Raw genomic sequence first — 23544 nt, 5'->3', positions numbered from 1 at the left:
ATAACTACACAGGAACAAATGAGTAACGCACTATTAACATTTTAGTAACAACTAACAATGAACTCTGATTAACAAATTAGTAAGTAATAACGCTGAGTTGAATGTGGTAGTTCACTATTAGCTAATCAATAACTACTATTATTCACACAGTACCTCACTGAAGACTACTAAGAATTACTATATGCTGGTTCATAATTAATATTAATAATGCATAATGTATAATATAAGGTAACGGTTACCCATTAGTAATTAAAGGAACTACTAATAATTTGGATCACTATTCTAAAGTGAAGATCATAGGAACACACTAGTAAATGACTAAGTGTTACCAAATCCATCGGAAGGAATTACTATTCAAAAGCTTACAATGACTTCAGTCAATATTAGGGAGTTATCATGTTTTTCACTTTAGATACTGATCCAAATTATTATTAGTTCCTATTTAACACTTGAGTCATTACTGAGTCGTTACCGTTACCTTATACTATACATTATGCATTATTCATGTTAATTATGAACCTGTATAGTAGTTCTCAGTGAGGTATGAAAAAATAGTAGTTATTGATTAGCTAATAGTGAACTACCATATTCAACTGAGCGCTATTACTTACTAGTTTGTTAATCAGAGTTTCTTAAAGGGGTCATATAATGGTACATGCACTTTTACAAGTTGATTAAATGTGTGTTGGCAGTGCCTGTACACAACCATCATAAAATGATAAAAATCCATCCAGTGTTTTTTTTTTAATCTTCTTATATGTTTTCCCCCGTCTCAAATCAAGCCGTTCGATTTTGTGACGTCACATGATCGGACGCCCCTCCCACGGTTGTTGATTGACAGCAGCGTTTCAACACAGACCCGCCCTCCGTGTGGACCGGCGCGTCATTGTTGATACGCTGGAGCACTGTCTATGAGCAGAATGGCATCTAAGCGATTGTGGTGTTCTTGGGTGTAATAATGAACACAGCATCATGTTGATGTTCCTAAATCCGAACCGCTGAAGACGCAGTGGCTGAGTTTGTTTTCGAAGGGAATATTCCCCACGATCAACATCAATGCTTTCATGTTTGCGCGAATCATTTCACCAGACTGCTTTACAAACGAGGGTCAGTAAAGCTGGTTTTGCTAAGAAGCTGCTCCTGAAAAAAGGATCGGTACCAACTATTCGTGTTCCTGCTGCACCTCCAGAAGAACTGAAGTGTAACGTTTTATTAACCTTTATATTAATATTTATATTCATCTTTGCAAATCGCTTGCACACTTCACGATTAATGCGGCTAAGGTTTACACTCAGGGTACATTACGACATGTTTTCAATTCATAATCCCACATTAATAATGAACAACGCATTATGGTTACTGTGTTACCAACGGCGTACCCACAGAACCGAGGGGCGGGGTGAGCAAAGCTCATTATCATTTAAAGACACATGCACTGAAACGGCGTGCTGAAAACAGAGCTGTTTTTGACCAGGTAAAATTAGTGTTTTCTTACAATACTTATGAGAATTTTTAATTAAAGTATATTACAAACTTTTAATTTAGACCCTAATGAATCATATTAGCTTGTAAAAAAATGGCAATATATGACCACTTTAAAAGTAGTTACTAGAATGCTAATAGTGCGTTGCTAACTTGTTCCTGTGTAGTTATTCAATAATGAACAGTATTCTAAAGTGTTACCAAAAAATGTAATTCAAACAAACTGTTAATTCTGTGTTTGTGTTGGTTTAGGCTGCACAGAAGAGTTGCCATACATCAGCTGTTCTCCAGGAGAGTCTGTGCTGCTTCCCTGCAGTGAAGAAAACTCACAGCATAAAGAGATCCAGTGGAGACACTCAGAGGTCGGGGAAACACGAAACTCAGCGGACATCATTACGGATCAGCGATATAAAGGCAGAGTTCAGATTCACGGGAACCTCTCGCTGTCCATCACTCAACTGACTGTAGACGACACAAGATCATACTGGTGCAAATCAACCGAGAAATTTAATCTAATCATTGAAGGTAATGAATGCTTGTTTCTTTTTAATAATAATAAATGACGACCAACCATAAACCACATGCCTGTTACCTCTGAAGTCATTCACATACTAGTTTCCATTTCTTTTATGAACCGAATGTTGATGACCATCGGTTCCATCAAGTCTTGTCAGAAAGATATTGTATTGTATACAGTATGTATTTACCCAGACAGCAACATAGTGTCGGCCCAGATCCGGCCCACATCTGGTACACGTGGTTTCCACACGGCCCGGATCTGGGCCGACACTATGCTGACAATGATAACACACTTTAATGTAATTACGAATGGGAAATCCTGAACCTTGAGTGTCGTGTTCAATGAAATGCTCTATAATGTTGCTGAAATTCTCAGAATACAGCGAGTGAACTTGGTGTGATCTCAATAAATTATGATTCATTTTACTCATCAGTGGAATTCACCTAGGTTAAGTTCAGATAAATTAATTAATTCTCTTTATTTATAAAGCACTTTTAAAGGGGTGGTTGATTATGATTTGACTTTTCTAACTTTAGTTAGTGTGTAATGTTGCTGTTTGAGCATAAACAACATCTGCAAAGTTACAACGCTCAAAGTTCAAAGCAAAGGAAGATATTTGCTTTTACAGAAATCACTTTTTAAGGACTACAACAAACGGCTGGTAGAGACTACACCACATTCCTCCCGGGTTAGTGACATCACCAACCCTAAAATTTACATAAGCCCCGCCCCCCCAGAACACGCAGAGCATGTTGAGAAGAGGAAGAGTTGTTGTAGTCGAGCACATTTGTGAGTTAAAGCTCAAGCTGCCGCATCCGTCTTTTCACATGCAATACAGTTCGTAACACAAATGCAAGAGCATGTCACTGTATGCATCTTACAACAGTTCCCACATGAGCGATTTATAGATTATCATGACAGAATATGCTAATCAAAGACTTGAAGATAGTTAACTCCACATCAGCAACATTCATTCATCAACTAACCATTCAGAAACGTCCTGTTGCTTCTACATGTTGTCGCTTCTTCTTGAGTCTCTCCATCTTTGTCCGACTCCGGTTTGAACATAAAAGGCAGAACAGTTTGTCTGTGTGAGGTAATCGGAGCTGTTAACACACACACACACACACACACACACACACACACACACACACACACACACACACACACACACACACACACACACACACACACACACACACACACACACACACACACCAGCTCTTGAAGCTCCACCCCCTGTGCCGGGAGCAGCAGCTCATTTGCATTTAAATGGACAGACACGAAACGACGTGTTTTTACTGACCCTCAAAAAGGAACAATTGTAATATGCTGTAAAAAATATCTGTGGGGTATTTTGAGCTAATCTTTCACATACACACTCTGGGGACAACAGAGACTTATTTTACATATTGTAAAAAGGGGCACTAGACCACCCCTTTAAACACAACCGTAGGTTGACCAAAGTGCTGTACAGAAAGTTAAAATAATGTAAACAAAATAAACAAGATATAAAATTCACAAAAACAATATAAAACAATTTGAATTAAACTTTTAACCCACCATCTATTCTAAATCCATTCAACCATGTGAAACTGTTTGTCATACAGTAATTGTATTAAGTTTGACCAACTGACTTTGAGTCAGTATATCACGATAATCAAATATAATTCTGTTTTGTGTTTGCAGGTTGTTCTATATCAGGGAAGGAAACATCAGAGGCGATCAGCAGATATCCAGGGGAATCTGTGTTTCTGTCCTGTTCGGTTGAATGCAGCGCTCGTTTTAAACCAGACGAGTTCAGATGGAAATTACCAAACTACAGAGAAATGAACTCTAATGAACTGAATCGACTCTATCAGGGCAGAATTCACATGTTTGATACCCATTCAGGAAATTTCTCTCTGCCAATTTCCAACCTGACGGAGAATGATGAAGGACTGTATGTATGCTGGATTAATGAGAATCAACACAAGAGCTTCAGTCTCACCGTTAAAGGTAAAGAAACTATGAATTTGCGTGAAACTTTGCAGTTAGTTTCACTAGAACATTTTTGAGTTCTAAAATGTTTTTCATTGTACTATTTTTAGTTAGAAGAGGTCATTCCTCATAATGTGACTCAATTAAAGTTCACAATCCCAGCTAACAGGGAACGTTTAGTCAAGGTTCTCTCAAGGTTATGAACAAACACCTTCCAAGTTAATAGAACGTTTATTCAAAGTTATCTGGTCTTAAATAATGTTTTCGAAACATTATTACAACAATATTATTTATACATTGTTCATGGAACTTTTTTGTTGAAAAATTATAGTTGGACTTTTGTCTAACATTTTTTTTCTCTAATTGTTTCACTAATTGTACATTCAAAAATAGTGTTCCCATTATGTTTGTACATTGATAAAAATGCAATGTTCAATGTTCTTCCAATAATGTTAAATAGAACATTCGTTCAAAGTTCAAAGTCTTGAATAATGTTCTCAAAACATTAGCACTAAATATTATTTGTACATCGTTCATGGAACGAATTTTTCCAAAACTTTTTATTTGGACGTTCGTCCAACATTTTTAAAAATGTTACTACATGTTTCAGAACATTCAGAAGTAACGTTCCTATAATGTTTGCAGAATGATAAGATGGAATGTTCCTTTTTCATTCACATAACCAAGAAAAAACGGTTTTAAAACATTCAGAAAATTGGACATTCAGATACAACGTTTTAATAACTAAATGGGATCGTTTGCAAAACATTATTTTTGTTAGATGGCTACTCGGTCAGTTTACAGTATAGCACTTACTTTTTCAGACCGGTGTAAACCATCTAAATGGTTAAAAGTGTTAAACTACACATCAATCCTTCAAAATTGCTCAGCGTGAATTGATTCTTCGAACAGTCTTACAAATAAAAGTATCCATACACTCTTAAAAATAAAGGTTCCAGAAGGGTGTTTTCTTAGCAATGCCATTGAAGAGCTATTTTGGGTTCCCCAAAGAACATTTTTGTGAAAAGTCCTTAAAGTCCCCCGGTGGTGAAAATCCAGCTTTTAATGTTGTTTATGTGTCTATGTGGTGTTTTTAATATGCTTTAAGACAAACCATGTGTAAATTCATAAGTCGACACCATTGCTGAGTACTTTCTCCTTAAAACTGCAGTGAACTAGCCTGGTTAAAACCAGACCATTCTCAGTAGTAACTGAGTAATGGTCTGGCAAAGCTTCAATAATAACTAATTTCCAAAGGCGGCGTCACCAACGGACGTTGCTCAAATGCCTCTGGGCGCAATTGGATAGACCTAAAACCAATCAGAGCGTTCGTCATCGTGTAAAGCCATATGCTGTGTCCTAATTCGCCTAAGTTACACTACGCCATAAAAGTATGTACTCTTTTTGTGAAGAAAAGGTATTTACTTTTGAATGTGTAGCAAAAAAGTAGGCAAGCTTTGGGACATACTACTTCGTCATCTTTATCGGACGGATCTGTCGCGTACATCCTGTCACGTAAACTGCCCTGTCAATCATCTTGTCACAGTTAAAATCCTCTATTAAATCTAATTTAATTTCCTACCGTTTCGGAGAGAAATGTAGGAGCACGTTCATCTGCCAGTGGGTCTTTCATGGAGACTGTCCTCATGTGTTTGCAATTTGAATATAATAATACATTTAAAAGTTGGTGCGCTTCACCAACGGACGTCGCTCAAATGCCTCTGGGCTAAAACCAATCAGAGCGATCGTCATCGTGTAAAGCCCGCCTCAACGTTTCTGATCGGTGCCTCGATTTGGATGGATTAGAAATCGGCTTGAATGGGCTCTTTGCCAGACTACTTGCAGAGCAAATCTAAATTTGCCGGAAGTTTGTCTGGGTTTTCCCAGGCTAGCAGTGAACCAAAGATAGTCTCAAAAACACGCTTTGAAATCGTTGGTGTTTCTGACGTCACAAACTACCTTGTAACCAATCAGATCAACGTGTGATCGTCAACCAGTGGATCTCTGAGCTGAGTGAGTGAGTGGAGGCGGGGCTCATTTGCATATTCATAGAACCGCGCGTACTAAATGAGGCAAGGGTGTCGAGTTACATTTAAGATATTTTAAGGCATGAAGAAATTGTTTTCAAGGAAAAAACTTTAAATGTAATTTTGGTGATCCAAGATGAGTTTTAATGGATACAATTATTGACTACAGGGGGACTCATTTTTTCAGTTATTTTGTGCAATGAAAATATTCCAGTGATGGCAATTAAGAACCTTTACTTTTAAGAGTGTAACACATATGTTCTTACAGGATGCACACTATGGGAGACTGAGAGGGAACCTAAAACTAAGTACCCAGGTGATTCTGTTCTTCTGTCCTGCTCATGCAAAGACCCAAAAACCAAACCTGAGAGCTTCAAATGGACCCGTTTAGACTCCAATGGGACCGAGCTGTCCAATGAAACTTTACATAACAGAGCCAGATTCCACACGTTTCATAAGACAACGCCATCAAATCTCTCTCTGCTGATATCCAACCTGACTGAAGACGACCAGGGGACTTACAGATGCACGATTAATGACAAAACATCCACGTATACCAGCCTCACAGTTACAGGTATAGCACATTACACTTCCTAGATATTTGCTTTATCCAGAGCAAACTGTGGTAGATTTTTCCCTAAACCCAACTACGTACCTGGGTCTTGTCTACAGTCTACGTTTAGTCTATCTGGGTCTCGTCTACAATCAACGTCCCCTAACGTCTACAGTCGACGTTTAGTCTATCTGGGTCTCGTCTACAATCGACGTCCCCTAACGTCTACAGTCGACGTTTAGTCTATATGGGTCTCGTCTACAATCGACGTCCCCTAACGTCTACAGTCTACGTTTAGTCTATCTGGGTCTCGTCTGCAATCGACGTCCCCTAACGTCTACAGTCGACGTTTAGTCTATCTGGGTCTCGTCTGCAATCGACGTCCCCTAACGTCTACAGTCGACGTTTAGTCTATCTGGGTCTCGTCTGCAATCGACGTCCCCTAACGTCTACAGTCGACGTTTAGTCTATCTGGGTCTCGTCTGCAATCGACGTCCCCTAACGTCTACAGTCGGCGTTTAGTCTATCTGGGTCTCGTCTGCAATCGACGTCCCCTAACGTCTACAGTCGACGTTTAGTCTATCTGGGTCTCGTCTGCAATCGACGTCCCCGAACGTCTACAGTCGACGTTTAGTCTATATGGGTCTCGTCTACAATCGACGTCCCCTAACGTCTACAGTCGACGTTTAGTCTATCTGGGTCTCGTCTGCAATCGACGTCCCCGAACGTCTACAGTCGACGTTTAGTCTATCTGGGTCTCGTCTGCAATCGACGTCCCCTAACGTCTACAGTCGACGTTTAGTCTATCTGGGTCTCGTCTACAATCGACGTCCCCTAACGTCTACAGTCGACGTTTAGTCTATATGGGTCTCGTCTACAATCGACGTCCCCTAACGTCTACAGTCTACGTTTAGTCTATCTGGGTCTCGTCTGCAATCGACGTCCCCTAACGTCTACAGTCGACGTTTAGTCTATCTGGGTCTCGTCTGCAATCGACGTCCCCGAACGTCTACAGTCGACGTTTAGTCTATATGGGTCTCGTCTACAATCGACGTCCCCTAACGTCTACAGTCGACGTTTAGTCTATCTGGGTCTCGTCTGCAATCGACGTCCCCTAACGTCTACAGTCTACGTTTAGTCTATCTGGGTCTCGTCTGCAATCGACGTCCCCTAACGTCTACAGTCGACGTTTAGTCTATCTGGGTCTCGTCTGCAATCGACGTCCCCTAACGTCTACAGTCCACGTTTAGTCTATCTGGGTCTCGTCTGCAATCGACGTCCCCTAACGTCTACAGTCTACGTTTAGTCTATCTGGGTCTCGTCTGCAATCGACGTCCCCTAACGTCTACAGTCGACGTTTAGTCTATCTGGGTCTCGTCTACAATCGACGTCCCCTAACGTCTACAGTCTACGTTTAGTCTATCTGGGTCTCGTCTGCAATCGACGTCCCCTAACGTCTACAGTCGACGTTTAGTCTATCTGGGTCTCGTCTGCAATCGACGTCCCCGAACGTCTACAGTCGACGTTTAGTCTATATGGGTCTCGTCTACAATCGACGTCCCCTAACGTCTACAGTCGACGTTTAGTCTATCTGGGTCTCGTCTGCAATCGACGTCCCCTAACGTCTACAGTCTACGTTTAGTCTATCTGGGTCTCGTCTGCAATCGACGTCCCCTAACGTCTACAGTCGACGTTTAGTCTATATGGGTCTCGTCTACAATCGACGTCCCCTAACGTCTACAGTCGACGTTTAGTCTATCTGGGTCTCGTCTGCAATCGACGTCCCCTAACGTCTACAGTCTACGTTTAGTCTATCTGGGTCTCGTCTGCAATCGACGTCCCCTAACGTCTACAGTCGACGTTTAGTCTATCTGGGTCTCGTCTACAATCGACGTCCCCTAACGTCTACAGTCTACGTTTAGTCTATCTGGGTCTCGTCTGCAATCGACGTCCCCTAACGTCTACAGTCGACGTTTAGTCTATCTGGGTCTCGTCTGCAATCGACGTCCCCGAACGTCTACAGTCGACGTTTAGTCTATATGGGTCTCGTCTACAATCGACGTCCCCTAACGTCTACAGTCGACGTTTAGTCTATCTGGGTCTCGTCTGCAATCGACGTCCCCTAACGTCTACAGTCTACGTTTAGTCTATCTGGGTCTCGTCTGCAATCGACGTCCCCTAACGTCTACAGTCGACGTTTAGTCTATCTGGGTCTCGTCTGCAATCGACGTCCCCTTACGTCTACAGTCGACGTTTAGTCTATCTGGGTCTCGTCTACAATCGACGTCCCCTAACGTCTACAGTCCACGTTTAGTCTATCTGGGTCTCGTCTGCAATCGACGTCCCCTTACGTCTACAGTCGACGTTTAGTCTATCTGGGTCTCGTCTACAATCGACGTCCCCTAACGTCTACAGTCCACGTTTAGTCTATCTGGGTCTCGTCTGCAATCGACGTCCCCTTACGTCTACAGTCCACGTTTAGTCTATCTGGGTCTCGTCTGCAATCGACGTCCCCTTACGTCAGGGGTGGGGAACGTTGATCCTGGAGGGCCATTGTCCTGCAGAGTTTAGCTCCAACCCTGAAAAAAACATTTGGCTGCCTGCAACTTCAGTAATCCTGAAGACATTGATTAGCTTCAGGTGTGTTTGATTAGGGTTGGAGCTAAACTCTGCAGGACAATGGCCCTCCAGGATCAACGTTCCCCACCCCTGCCTTACGTCTACAGTCGACGTTTAGTCTATCTGGGTCTCATCTGCAATCGACGTCCCCTAACGTCTACAGTCGACGTTTAGTCTATCTGGGTCTCGTCTACAATCGACGTCCCCTAACGTCTACAGTCGACGTTTAGTCTATATGGGTCTCGTCTACAATCGACGTCCCCTAACGTCTACAGTCCACGTTTAGTCTATCTGGGTCTAGTCTACAATCGACGTCCCCTTACGTCTACAGTCGACGTTTAGTCTATCTTGGTCTCGTCTACAATCGACGTCCCATAACGTCTACAGTCCACGTTTAGTCTATCTGGGTCTCGTCTGCAATCGACGTCCCCTTACGTCTACAGTCCACGTTTAGTCTATCTGGGTCTCGTCTACAATCGACGTCCCCTAACGTCTACAGTCGACGTTTAGTCTATCTGGGTCTCGTCTGCAATCGACGTTCCCTAACGTCTACAGTCGACGTTTAGTCTATCTGGGTCTCGTCTGCAATCGACGTCCCCTTACGTCTACAGTCGAAGTTTAGTCTATCTGGGTCTCGTCTGCAATCGACGTCCCCTAACGTCTACAGTCCACGTTTAGTCTATCTGGGTCTAGTCTACAATCGACGTCCCCTTACGTCTACAGTCGACGTTTAGTCTATCTTGGTCTCGTCTGCAATCGACGTCCCCTTACGTCTACAGTCCACGTTTAGTCTATCTGGGTCTCGTCTGCAATCGACGTCCCCTAACGTCTACAGTCGACGTTTAGTCTATCTGGGTCTCGTCTGCAATCGACGTCCCCTTTACGTCTACAGTCCACGTTTAGTCTATCTGGGTCTCGTCTACAATCGACGTCCCCTAACGTCTACAGTCGACGTTTAGTCTATCTGGGTCTCGTCTGCAATCGACGTCCCCTAACGTCTACAGTCGACGTTTAGTCTATCTGGGTCTCGTCTGCAATCGACGTCCCCTTACGTCTACAGTCGACGTTTAGTCTATCTGGGTCTCGTCTGCAATCGACGTCCCCTAACGTCTACAGTCGACGTTTAGTCTATCTGGGTCTCGTCTGCAATCGACGTCCCCTAACGTCTACAGTCCACGTTTAGTCTATCTGGGTCTAGTCTACAATCGACGTCCCCTTACGTCTACAGTCGACGTTTAGTCTATCTTGGTCTCGTCTACAATCGACGTCCCCTAACGTCTACAGTCGACGTTTAGTCTATCTGGGTCTCGTCTACAATCGACGTCCCCTAACGTCTACAGTCGACGTTTAGTCTATCTGGGTCTAGTCTACAATCGACGTCCCCTAACGTCTACAGTCCACGTTTAGTCTATCTGGGTCTCGTCTGCAATCGACGTCCCCTAAAGTCTACAGTCCACGTTTAGTCTATCTGGGTCTAGTCTACAATCGACGTCCCCCTTACGTCTACAGTCGACGTTTAGTCTATCTGGGTCTCGTCTGCAATCGACGTCCCCTAACGTCTACAGTCTACGTTTAGTCTATCTGGGTCTCGTCTGCAATCGACGTCCCCTTACGTCTACAGTCGACGTTTAGTCTATCTGGGTCTCGTCTGCAATCGACGTCCCCTAAAGTCTACAGTCCACGTTTAGTCTATCTGGGTCTAGTCTACAATCGACGTCCCCTTACGTCTACAGTCGACGTTTAGTCTATCTTGGTCTCGTCTACAATCGACGTCCCCTAACGTCTACAGTCGACGTTTAGTCTATCTGGGTCTAGTCTACAATCGACGTCCCCTTACGTCTACAGTCCACGTTTAGTCTATCTGGGTCTCGTCTGCAATCGAGGTCCCCTTACGTCTACAGTCGACGTTTAGTCTATCTGGGTCTCGTCTACAGGCGACGTTTAGTCTATCTGGGTCTCGTCTACAATCGACGTCCCCTAACGTCTACAGTCGACGTTTAGTCTATCTGGGTCTCGTCTGCAATCGACGTCCCCTAACGTCTACAGTCGACGTTTAGTCTATCTGGGTCTCGTCTGCAATCGACGTCCCCTTACGTCTACAGTCGACGTTTAGTCTATCTGGGTCTCGTCTACAATCGACGTCCCCTAACGTCTACAGTCGACGTTTAGTCTATCTGGGTCTCGTCTGCAATCGACGTCCCCTAACGTCTACAGTCGACGTTTAGTCTATCTGGGTCTCGTCTGCAATCGGCGTCCCCTAACGTCTACAGTCGACGTTTAGTCTATCTGGGTCTCGTCTGCAATCGACGTCCCCTAACGTCTACAGTCGACGTTTAGTCTATCTGGGTCTCGTCTGCAATCGACGTCCCCTAACGTCTACAGTCCACGTTTAGTCTATCTGGGTCTCGTCTACAATCGACGTCCCCTTACGTCTACAGTCGACGTTTAGTCTATCTGGGTCTCGTCTGCAATCGACGTCCCCTAACGTCTACAGTCTACGTTTAGTCTATCTGGGTCTCGTCTACAATCGACGTCCCCTTACGTCTACAGTCGACGTTTAGTCTATCTGGGTCTCGTCTGCAATCGACGTCCCCTAACGTCTACAGTCTACGTTTAGTCTATCTGGGTCTCGTCTGCAATCGACGTCCCCTTACGTCTACAGTCGACGTTTAGTCTATCTGGGTCTCGTCTGCAATCGACGTCCCCTAACGTCTACAGTCGACGTTTAGTCTATCTGGGTCTCGTCTGCAATCGACGTCCCCTAACGTCTACAGTCTACGTTTAGTCTATCTGGGTCTCGTCTGCAATCGACGTCCCCTAACGTCTACAGTCGACGTTTAGTCTATCTGGGTCTCATCTGCAATCGACGTCCCCTAACGTCTACAGTCTACGTTTAGTCTATCTGGGTCTCGTCTACAATCGACGTCCCCTTACGTCTACAGTCGACGTTTAGTCTATCTGGGTCTCGTCTGCAATCGACGTCCCCTTACGTCTACAGTCGACGTTTAGTCTATCTGGGTCTCGTCTACAATCGACGTCCCCTAACGTCTACAGTCCACGTTTAGTCTATCTGGGTCTCGTCTGCAATCGACGTCCCCTAACGTCTACAGTCCACGTTTAGTCTATCTCGGTCTAGTCTACAATCGACGTCCCCTTACGTCTACAGTCGACGTTTAGTCTATCTTGGTCTCGTCTGCAATCGACGTCCCCTAACGTCTACAGTCCACGTTTAGTCTATCTGGGTCTAGTCTACAATCGACGTCCCCTTACGTCTACAGTCTACGTTTAGTCTATCTGGGTCTAGTCTACAATCGACGTCCCCTTACGTCTACAGTCGACGTTTAGTCTATCTTGGTCTCATCTGTAATCGACGTCCCCTAACGTCTACAGTCTACGTTTAGTCTATCTGGGTCTCGTCTGCAATCGACGTCCCCTAACGTCTACAGTCCACGTTTAGTCTATCTCGGTCTAGTCTACAATCGACGTCCCCTTACGTCTACAGTCGACGTTTAGTCTATCTTGGTCTCGTCTGCAATCGACGTCCCCTAACGTCTACAGTCCACGTTTAGTCTATCTGGGTCTAGTCTACAATCGACGTCCCCTTACGTCTACAGTCTACGTTTAGTCTATCTGGGTCTTGTCTACAATCGACGTCCCCTAACGTCTACAGTCCACGTTTAGTCTATCTGGGTCTCGTCTGCAATCGACGTCCCCTAACGTCTACAGTCTACGTTTAGTCTATCTGGGTCTCGTCTGCAATCGACGTCCACTAACGTCTACAGTCCACGTTTAGTCTATCTGGGTCTAGTCTACAATCGATGTCCCCTAACAACTAAATAGTAGTTTGTGATACTAATCAGTATAATTTAACCATTCTCACATATTGTGATTGAAATTTAACATTAATATTAAGTATATCTTAAAAATATAATTTCTATATTATATATTTATGTATATATCATTTTTGTGAAAAGAACTTAAAAGATTGTTGGATTTTTAGGCATTTATTTTGGTACGTCCAAGTCAAACAATCATCATTAGTTATTCAGAGATTTTATTTAGGTAGTATGGTTATTAATTATTGTGATTTTCCACTGAATTATTTTTAGAGTGTATTTAAATCAACTCAATGACTCAGCGATCTAATTTGATTTGGCAAGTAAATGTTTCCACACTGATGGGTTTTAAATTTGTCTCTTATCTCGAGTTGTTTTGTCATCCTGCAGGCTGTGTTTTATCCGATCATCATATTTCCAAGATCTCATATGCAGGAGAAACCGTGACGCTTCCATGTTCCTGTGAAGATCCAAAAACCAAACCAAAACACATTGAATGGAAGCGTCCAGCTTTAAATCAGACCCTGGTTTCAGATGCAAAAGACGTCAACGGAAGATTCCAGATCCTTCGAGATTCTCCTCATAATCTCTCTTTACGGATCTCAAACCTGACTGAGGCAGACGGAGGATTATATGCGTGTATGGTCAATGGAAAACAATCCAGAAGCATAAACCTCACTGTTACAGGTAAGACACGTCAGATCAGTGTGTTCTGAAACTTTATCTGCGTGAGGATGAAGCGGTTCGCTTGAAGATTTTAGTGATACTACAATGTTACTCTCCCTTTCAGGAAATATGAGAATCACTGATTGTCTAATCCCAGCTAACAAAAATATGTTCTAAAGAAGTTTTGATAACGGCCCATTAAAGGTGCAGTAAGCAATTTCTGAGAAACAACAATCACAAAAACAAACACGCCCCTACCCGAAAGGATCACATCCATATCTTAATAGCTCTGCCCCCAAATTAACGAACTCGCTACACTCTAAAAAACACTTGGTTAAAAATAACCCAATTTGGGTTGTTTTTAACCCAAGGGCTGGGTAAATATAGGACAGAACACATGTTGGGTTAATTTTACCAAGCAAATTGGGTTGTTTATTTAACCCAGCATAATGGGTTGATTCATTTTTTACTATATTACTAGCTTATTTTTTTTACTTCACACATGAAATAAAGATTACGGATTAACTTCAATCCTCTTAACCTTTTTAAAATACTCCACACAACCACTGGTTTGCATGATAATTCCTTTATTTTCGATAATTTTTTACAGCATAGCATATTTCATATAGTTTTAATATATATTGCCAATATTTAAGCTTGTTTAACAAATATTGTAAGTAAAAATATAACATTTAGAAGTAACACAAAAACTACTCAAACACTGGGTTGTTGCTTCTGACCCAGGATCTGGGAAACACAAAAACTACCCAAACACTGGGTTGTTACGTCTGATCCAGGATCTGGGTAACACAAAAACTAACCAAACACTGGGTTGTTACGTCTGACCCAGGATCTGGGAAACACAAAAACTACTCAAATACTGGGTTGTTACGTCTGACCCAGGATCTGGGTAACACAAAAACTACTCAAATACTGGGTTGTTACGTCTGACCCAGGATCTGGGTAACACAAAAACTACTCAAATACTGGGTTGTTACGTCTGACCCAGGATCTGGGTAACACAAAAACTACTCAAATACTGGGTTGTTACATCTGATCCAGGATCTGGGTAACACAAAAACTACCCAAACACTGGATTGTTGCGTCTGACCCAGGATCTGGGAAACACAAAAACTACCCAAACACTGGGTTGTTGCTTCTGACCCAGGATCTGGGAAACACAAAAAACTACCCAAACACTGGGTTGTTACGTCTGACCCAGGATCTGGGTAACACAAAAACTACCCAAACACTGGTTTGTTACGTCTGACCCAGGATCTGGGTAACACAAAAACTACCCAAACGCTGGGTTGTTACGTCTGACCCAGGATCTGGGAAACACAAAAACTACCCAAACACTGGTTTGTTACGTCTGACCCAGGATCTGGGTAACACAAAAACTACCCAAACACTGAATTGTTACGTCTGACCCAGGATCTGGGTAACACAAAAACTACCCAAACGCTGGGTTGTTACGTCTGACCCAGGATCTGGGAAACACAAAAACTACCCAAACACTGATTTGTTACGTCTGACCCAGGATCTGGGTAACACAAAAACTACCCAAACACTGGGTTGTTACGTCTGACCCAGGATCTGGGAAACACAAAAACTACCCAAACACTGGGTTGTTACATCTGGCCAGGAGCTGGGTTACACAAACACTACCCAAACACTGAAAAAATAACTCCAAAAAATTACCCAAAAGGCTCAACCCAGGATTGGCTCATGTGATTTTAAATTCTTTTAGTTTTCAATTTATTCAAATGTAAAAAACGTCCCAACTTTTCTGGAATTCGGGTTGTACTACAAATTGCACACTTTGTCTTCAATAACAAATGCACAATAATAAACAAATATTACTTAGCTATACTTTGTATAATATACTATTGTATACTATAATGTTTTTGAAAGTATACTTTCAATTAATTGTAACAATGATCATTTTCAGCACACAGCTAAAAATATACCAAAAATATATTTTTAAGTAAAGTGTAAATACACTTTTAAAAAATAAACAGAATTTTCACTTTAAGTATATTTTTCTAAAATATACTAAAGTACAATTATTTTAAAGTGTTAAAAGTTGTATTGTGAAAATTGGTAAAAGCATGATGCTAATACACTGTTAATATATGTAAAGATAGTACAATTTTATGTTCGTATAATTGCAATGTACCATTGAAAAAGGGAATATATTTCAAATTCAATCAAGTATACTTTTTTCACTAGGGTTAAACATACATTTAAAATGATATTTCTTTTCCTGATTCATCAGGTATTGAAGCACTTTTGACATTATTATTAGGGGCCAAGCACCGAAGGTGCGGAGGCACCTATTGTATCTGTTCCATTTCTTATTATTATTCTTCCGCCATGGGAGTCTATGGCAGCCCATAGAACCGATTGCGGGAAAGTTGTTTTGGTTTGACATTCTGATAGAGGACAGTCCCAACATTAAATACACCAATTTTGGTGTTTCTAAGTCATTCCCTCTAGCGCCACCACCTGTCCAAAGTTTTACTTTTATTTTGCTAATAACTTTTGAACCGTAAGGCCAATCAACAAAATTCTTTTTTCCTCTGATTCCTGAGCTCATGCCGATTCGATTGCACCCTATGACTTCATTTTCCGTAATAAAAATATGGCCGCCATTTTGAATCATTCGAAAAAGCTACTTTTTCGAACTCGTCCTAGACGGTTTGTCCGATTTGCACGAAAATTGAACCAGATCATCTTCAGGCAGTGCTGACAAAAAGTTATGGAATTCAAATTGATTCGTCAAACCGTTTTCAATAAACGCACGAACAAATTTTACGTAGCGCTTGCGAAAACAGTTGTAGAGCTGTATCTCCGCAACGCTTTATCGGATTCAGACCAAACTTGGTACATGTCATCACAAGCATGACCTGAGGCAACATGCAGCGTTTCGGCATAGCGCCACCTACTGGTCCGGAGATATGAAAAATGGCTATTTTTGCTTATAACTTCTGAACAGTTTGTCCAAAATTCATAAAATTGGTCTCGATAGATTCAGGGTAACATGCCGATTCGAATGATATCCAATTTTACCATATCGGCCATTTTGACTGTCGGCCATTTTGAATTTTGTGCTAAAATGCTGTATTTTAAGAATGCATGAACGAATTGTTACGAAACTTGGTATGGGTCATCAGCACGATGTCCTGAAGGAGCGTGAGAAGTTTCGAAACAGCACCACCTAGTGGTGAATTTTTTTTTCAAATGCTTATAACTTTGCGTGTGATCGAATTATTTTCACGAAACACATCTCATTCGACTCCTGAATCGTTGCCGAGTCCAACGATACCAAACATGCTAGGTTTCGCCTTACGGTTTGTGTAGCGTTGTGATTTAGCGCTTAAAAAACATTAGGCGATATCTTTGAAACCGTTTGTCCGATCGAGACGAAACCACCGTCAGAAGTTTGGAATCATAGCTTGTTAACTGTATTGCAATGCCCAAATGCGAAAATATTGATAGTAAGGGGTAGTAAAATCCAATTAAAGTCATGTGTCAGTCATTTTTTACGTGTCTTTTCATATAAATGTCTATAACTCCGAAGCGAATTGAGATATTTTCACCAAAATCGACACACATATGTATGGGCTCACTCTGAGGACACATAAAAGAAATGGTGTGACTGAGCCTTTTGGTGGTGCTATAACAGAACAAAACATGAAATTCCCATTGACTTCAATACAGTTTTGTGAAATAAAATGCTATACTAAACAAATGCATTGGTGTAATATTACAAAACTCTGAATGTGCCATCAGCACCATCCCCTGAAAGTACTCAAAATATTTCGAGACAGCGCCACCTATTGGTCAAAAGTTATAACAAAATTTAGAAAACTGATAATAACTTTTGAATAAATTGGCTTATTGTAATGCAACTGGTCTTAATAGATTCCTTGGGTCAAACCGAGAACATAGATACCAAGTTTACCTTATTTGACCGAACTTCCTGTCCACCATCTTGATTTTCATTCAAAACCTACTTTTTCGAACTCCTCCTAGACCGTTTGTCCGATTTTCACCAAAATCGAATCGTATCATCTCCAGACCGTGCCGACTAAAAGTTATGGATTTCGTGTCGATTGACGAAACCGTTTTTGTATACCGCAGCAGCAAAGTTTAGGCATGATGCCAAAAGGACTATTCAGGCTTTATCTCTGCAATGCCTTGACATATTGACACCAAACTTTGTATGTCTTATTGTCACTTCACTCTGACCACATCACATCAGTTTTGTGACTGCGCCACCTATTGGTCAAAAGTGATAATCCATTAAATCATATTTTTAATTACTGTTTATATGATTTTTCAGGCATTTTGCCTAAAATCTTCTTTAAATGTCTTTAATTGCTGATTGTTGCAGTTGATCTGACACTTTCAGCAATGTTGGCATGTCTTGTCGTCTTATTCTGCTTGGCCCCGGTAATTGCTGCTTGCAGCTATATTTATTATTATTATTATCTTTTTTTTTTTTTTTTTTTACAAATAAAGCATTTGATTTACGGTTACGGTAAATGGGAACATTTATGATGCTAAACTGTCATTATAATAGTTGAGTGAGTATAACAGTAGATTTATGAGTATGTTTTAAGCGATCTAACTATTATGGGGACTTTTCCTGCAGATTTCAGCAAAAATCGTCTCATATTCTCCCTGATGTTTCTGATGTGTCTGATGCTGCTGTTCGTGACTGGATTCCTCTGCTGGAGATTTACACGGGGTATGAACACACTAAACACTGTGGGAAACGTGAACTGTGCTCGAGTTTTCGATCTTTTAGAACAGCATTTCTCAACCGGTGCCCAAAATTGGGTTGCGGAGTGTGTAGTCAAAAGCCCCATTCGGACGGGACTAGTGTAACATGGAGAGGAGGGGTAAAGTCATTATCACCAGCGCTTCTCTGTGATTTTAGTCCCGTCCGAATGTGCATCTCAGTGATCATCACGGTCAATGTCCGTAAAGATTACGCAGACTTTTACCTTCAGTAAAAAGGTCTGGAATAATTCTCTCAGGTGACACTGATCCCGTGCGAATACACCCGCTGTAAATATGTACGTAAATATTCCATCATTTCCTGTTTAAAAGTAGTTTTCCGCGTTTTTTCAAGTATGGAGACGCTTGAAGAAGCATCAGTTGTGTTCTAGACGCTGGGACGAGTCTGTGGTAAAACTCAAGTGTTTCAGACACACCATTCAGATCAGAGAGAAGATAGACAGCACTTGTTAGAGGCACGAAACATCTTTTAGCGTTAGATAAGAGACTATTACCAACACAATCCAATCTGAAGTTAATCAATACATCGTTCGACCGGACATAACTGTTTTATATATATAAATATAGGTTATATGTGTTTGCGCACGTGATATCAGGAAGCAGTGTAACACACACATGACGACAGGAGTGACGGCGGTGTGTAAATCGAGTTACTCTCACACTTCTGCTGGTTTACTGAGATCTCTTATCCAGTGCGAATTAGCCATTAATATTACAGACGTCCTGTGGTAAAATTCCACTCCATCTACCCTGGTAAAGTTAATCCCGTCTGAATAGGGCTAAAGAAACAAAAACAACAAAAAACGTAATTCTAATTGTTTTTCTGATGCGAGACTTTTATTTTGAAAGACGTGCCTGAAAGCTGTTGACTCTTCTGTCAGACGCAGTTTAAGTAAAGAGAGCCTGAGATAAACACTTTGTCCTGATTCAGTGTCAAGCATGCGCTCTTAAAACAGCATCTGAATAACGCGGCACTGACTTTAGACGAGGTTTCTCCTGGTCAGTGGCGGAATTGTTTTCTGAAACTGCAAAATAGCACCAGGGAACGTTTGCGCTGGAACACGCCTCCTCTTTGCGCTGAACCGCCCCCGGGAGCGCAAGTTCATTCCCTAGTTTACCGACGTGCGTCTGAGGAGGGAAAAGTCCGCTGTACGCGGGTGCAAATAAGGAATGATACATGCGTTGTGTACAAAGTCAATTGCGCTGGGTGCAAGATAGGACCCATTATGTCACTAGCCGTGTTTCCATTACAGATTTGCGCAAAACTTTTGTGATATTTTCTAAATGTCGATAAAAAACTGAAAGTGTTTAACTGAAGTCATTATGATCTTACAGCAAAAAAGAGAAGGACAGAAAGCCGAGTGACCCAGAGTCCAGATCATCAGGTGACCGAACTATTCATAATCAGATCATGGGTGAAACTATTCATAAATGAAATGCACATGATATTATGTTTGTGTGTCTAAACTTTGTTTGTTTGTTTGTTTGTAGGATGATGTGACGTACTCCACTGTAATGCAGATTAACAGAGGAAAACCGACGGAAAACCAACAACAGGTACTAAAACGCAACCGTTTTACTTCGTAGTCGATTTTTTAAGTATCTGTTCTGTACTTTATCAGAGGGTTTTTATCTTGGAAAACATTTACTTTTCTTTCACTGCCTTCGAAAGCATAATATCATACTTTTTACTCAATTTCATAAAAAAAATATAATTCCTCAATATTTCCCGATACTCAAACCAAGACGCAATAGTGATGTTCGATTCGTGAACGAGTCGATTATTGTTGAACTAGTTCACAAATCGCACTAAACGATTCATTCACGAATCGGACTGATTCGATTGCAGTAAACAACTCACTGATTCAATGATCAAAATGAACCGGAATATCGTCCGGGCGTCACAAGTTACCTTCTAGAACTGATTATTGTAAATGAATATCATATTTAGGTCAAAACTGTCAGTTATTTGTGAACCAAATCTGTTGTAAAAGTGTCTAACAAGTATTATGTATAGGTTTTGGTAATACATTTTTGGCTTATTAGCAGATTAATACATAGTAAATGTATACACAAATCTTTCTAATTAGTGCTGACTTGCCATTGCATGTTGCAAAAACACGGAGAATAACATGTTCTCTCTAGGATGATGTGATTTATTCAAGCGTCGTACAGATTAAAGGGAAAAAAAGGACTCGTAGAAAGGTTAGTGTTGGATTTTTATGGAAGTTTGCAATTCTGACTTTATTTCTTGCAATTCTGACTTTATTTTTTTTGCTATTTTGAGTTTATATCTCACAATTCTGACTTTATTTTTTGTAATTTTGAGTTTATATCTTGAAATTCAGACTTTATTTCTTGCAATTCTGACTTATTTTTTGTGTGGCTATTTTGAGTTTCTGTCTCAAAATTCAGACTTTATTTCTTGCAATTCACACAATTTCTTGCAATTCTGACTTTATTTTTTGTAATTTTGAGTTTATATCTTGAAATTCAGACTTTATTTCTCGCAATTCTGACTTTATTTTTTGCTATTTTGAGTTTATATCTTGAAATTCAGACTATTTCTCACAATTCTGACTTTATTTTTTTGTAATTTTGAGTTTATATCTTGAAATTCAGACTTTATTTCTTGCAATTCTGACTTATTTTTTGTGTGGCTATTTTGAGTTTCTGTCTCAAAATTCAGACTTTATTTCTCGCAATTCTGACTTTATTTTTTGCTATTTTGAGTTTATATCTTGAAATTCAGACTATTTCTCGCAATTCTGACTTTATTTTTTGCTATTTTGAGTTTATATCTTGAAATTCAGACTATTTCTCACAATTCTGACTTTATTTTTTTGTAATTTTGAGTTTATATCTTGAAATTCAGACTTTATTTCTTGCAATTCTGACTTATTTTTTGTGGCTATTTTGAGTTTCTGTCTCAAAATTCAGACTTTATTTCTTGCAATTCAGACTTTAATTTTTGCAAATCAGAGTATATTTTTTGTCATTTTGAGTTTATATTTCACAATTCTGACTTTATTTTTTTGTAATTTTGAGTTTATATCTTGAAATTCAGACTTTATTTCTTGCAATTCTGACTTATTTTTTGTGTGGCTATTTTGAGTTTCTGTCTCAAAATTCAGACTTTATTTCTCGCAATTCTGACTTTATTTTTTGCTATTTTGAGTTTATATCTTGAAATTCAGACTATTTCTCGCAATTCTGACTTTATTTTTTGCTATTTTGAGTTTATATCTTGAAATTCAGACTATTTCTCACAATTCTGACTTTATTTTTTTGTAATTTTGAGTTTATATCTTGAAATTCAGACTTTATTTCTTGCAATTCTGACTTATTTTTTGTGGCTATTTTGAGTTTCTGTCTCAAAATTCAGACTTTATTTCTTGCAATTCAGACTTTAATTTTTGCAAATCAGAGTATATTTTTTGTCATTTTGAGTTTATATTTCACAATTCAGACTTTATTTTTTTGTAATTTTGAGTTTATATCTTGAAATTCAGACTTTATTTCTTGCAATTCTGACTTATTTTTTGTGTGGCTATTTTGAGTTTCTGTCTCAAAATTCAGACTTTATTTCTCGCAATTCACACAATTTCTTGCAATTCTGACTTTTTTGTTGCTATTTTGAGTTTCTATCTCAAAATTCAGAATTTATTCTCGCAATTCTGACTTTATTTTTTGCTATTTTGAGTTTATATCTCACAATTCAGACTTTGTGTGTTTGTCTGCAGGAGGAGGTTGTTTATTCTACTATGGCAGACGTGAGAAACGGACGATCTGCTCAGGTAAGTGTGCGCAGCTTTTGGACACACACCTAAATTCATGTTTTTCATGATTTTTTAAAACCGTTTGATTTAAATGCTTAAAATTGTAGCCACATATAAAATGTGCATACACAAACTGCAAAAAGTGTGTTCTTCCTCAGTATTTTTTGTTTTGTTTACCAATACAAATATAAAAATAAATAATAAAATCGAGACGGGGTCTAGTTTATGGTTAAAACAATACAAAAAATTGTCAGTGCACTCAGAAAAATAAATGTCATTTAAAGGGAAAACTGGCAGATATTTTTTCATTTTTTTCCAGCATAGTCACATTCAATTTTGATGATTTCTTCAGTAAACAACACTTACAGTAATATTATAAGTAATTTCGCTTCTCCAGTAAACGCTTCTTTATTTAAGAATGTTTAGATATCTGTACTGAAAACAAGAGAAAAATGTTTTTTCAGTGTAGTGTATTTACAAAACTAAAATAATTTAAGCTTAATTTGACACTATATGTCCATATGTCAGAAGTATAATTGTGTGTGTGTGTTTATTATCTCTGCAGGGTGATGTCACATACTTATCTGTAATCTACAGCCAATCTCACACACCAAGATCCCTGCAGATCAACACTGAGGAGGACACCGTTTACGCAAGTGTGCAAAAAGATCAAACGTGACACGCTTGCCAAAAACAAACATTTTCAGTCGGGTTATTGTTTTATAATCATTGCAAAGGCGTTTACATTAACAGAATTTGCTTCATGCTGTTTATCCTACTTTAGAGCCATAATTTACATTTTGTTAAAATTGTCTGTTAGAATAAACTGTTAAATTTCTCTTTTCTAAGATATTTTTTGCATTTTGTAAGATGATTGCGCAATTCCATTTCATTCAATTCAATTTAATGTATCTCTTAACTACAGTAATACAGGTTGTTTTCTTCGTTTGGAGTGACTGTAGTGGCTACATATTATGTTTGTGAAAAATAGTTTGCTTCAAATCAAAGTTATTGCTTAAATGTTTATTGAAATGTCTATCTCTCAAAGAGAAAAGACAAACACAGCTTGAAGAAACTTGCAGAATGATGAAAATTACTGTATAATTATTATTATGAAAAAAATAAACAGAAAAAAATAGTTTTGTGCAGGATTATTTATTTTTTTGTCACTTGAAATGAAATAAAATAAATTTGAACTGAAATACATTAAAAAAAAAATGATATATATATATATATATATATATAAAACCAACAACCTTAAACTTATTTTATT

At 39.8% G+C, this 23544-nt stretch overlaps 1 protein-coding gene across 2 annotated transcripts; it reads left to right on the top strand.

The window, feature by feature from the left end:
- The first annotated feature begins 3840 nt into the window (after positions 1-3840).
- Positions 3841-23267, top strand: LOC307145260 (neural cell adhesion molecule L1.1). 2 transcript variants are annotated; one of them, XM_079848234.1, is made up of 9 exons: positions 3841-4000; positions 6278-6583; positions 13408-13704; positions 18344-18439; positions 19828-19877; positions 19984-20049; positions 20638-20697; positions 22236-22289; positions 22837-23267. In XM_079848234.1, exons 1-9 carry the CDS (start codon positions 3877-3879, stop codon positions 22948-22950), a joined length of 1167 nt encoding a protein of 388 aa, XP_079704360.1. In that variant the 5' UTR covers positions 3841-3876; the 3' UTR covers positions 22951-23267. The 2 variants fall into 2 exon arrangements, with proteins under 2 accessions (XP_079704360.1, XP_079704361.1); XM_079848235.1 differs by lacking the exon at positions 20638-20697.
- Positions 23268-23544: the final 277 nt, after the last annotated feature.

Source organism: Squalius cephalus (genome assembly GCF_949319135.1).
Source record: "Squalius cephalus genome assembly, chromosome: 18".
NCBI classification, from domain to species: domain Eukaryota; kingdom Metazoa; phylum Chordata; class Actinopteri; order Cypriniformes; family Leuciscidae; genus Squalius; species Squalius cephalus.
Note: the sequence above shows the minus strand (reverse complement) of the source record. Positions and strands in the feature narration are given on the sequence as shown.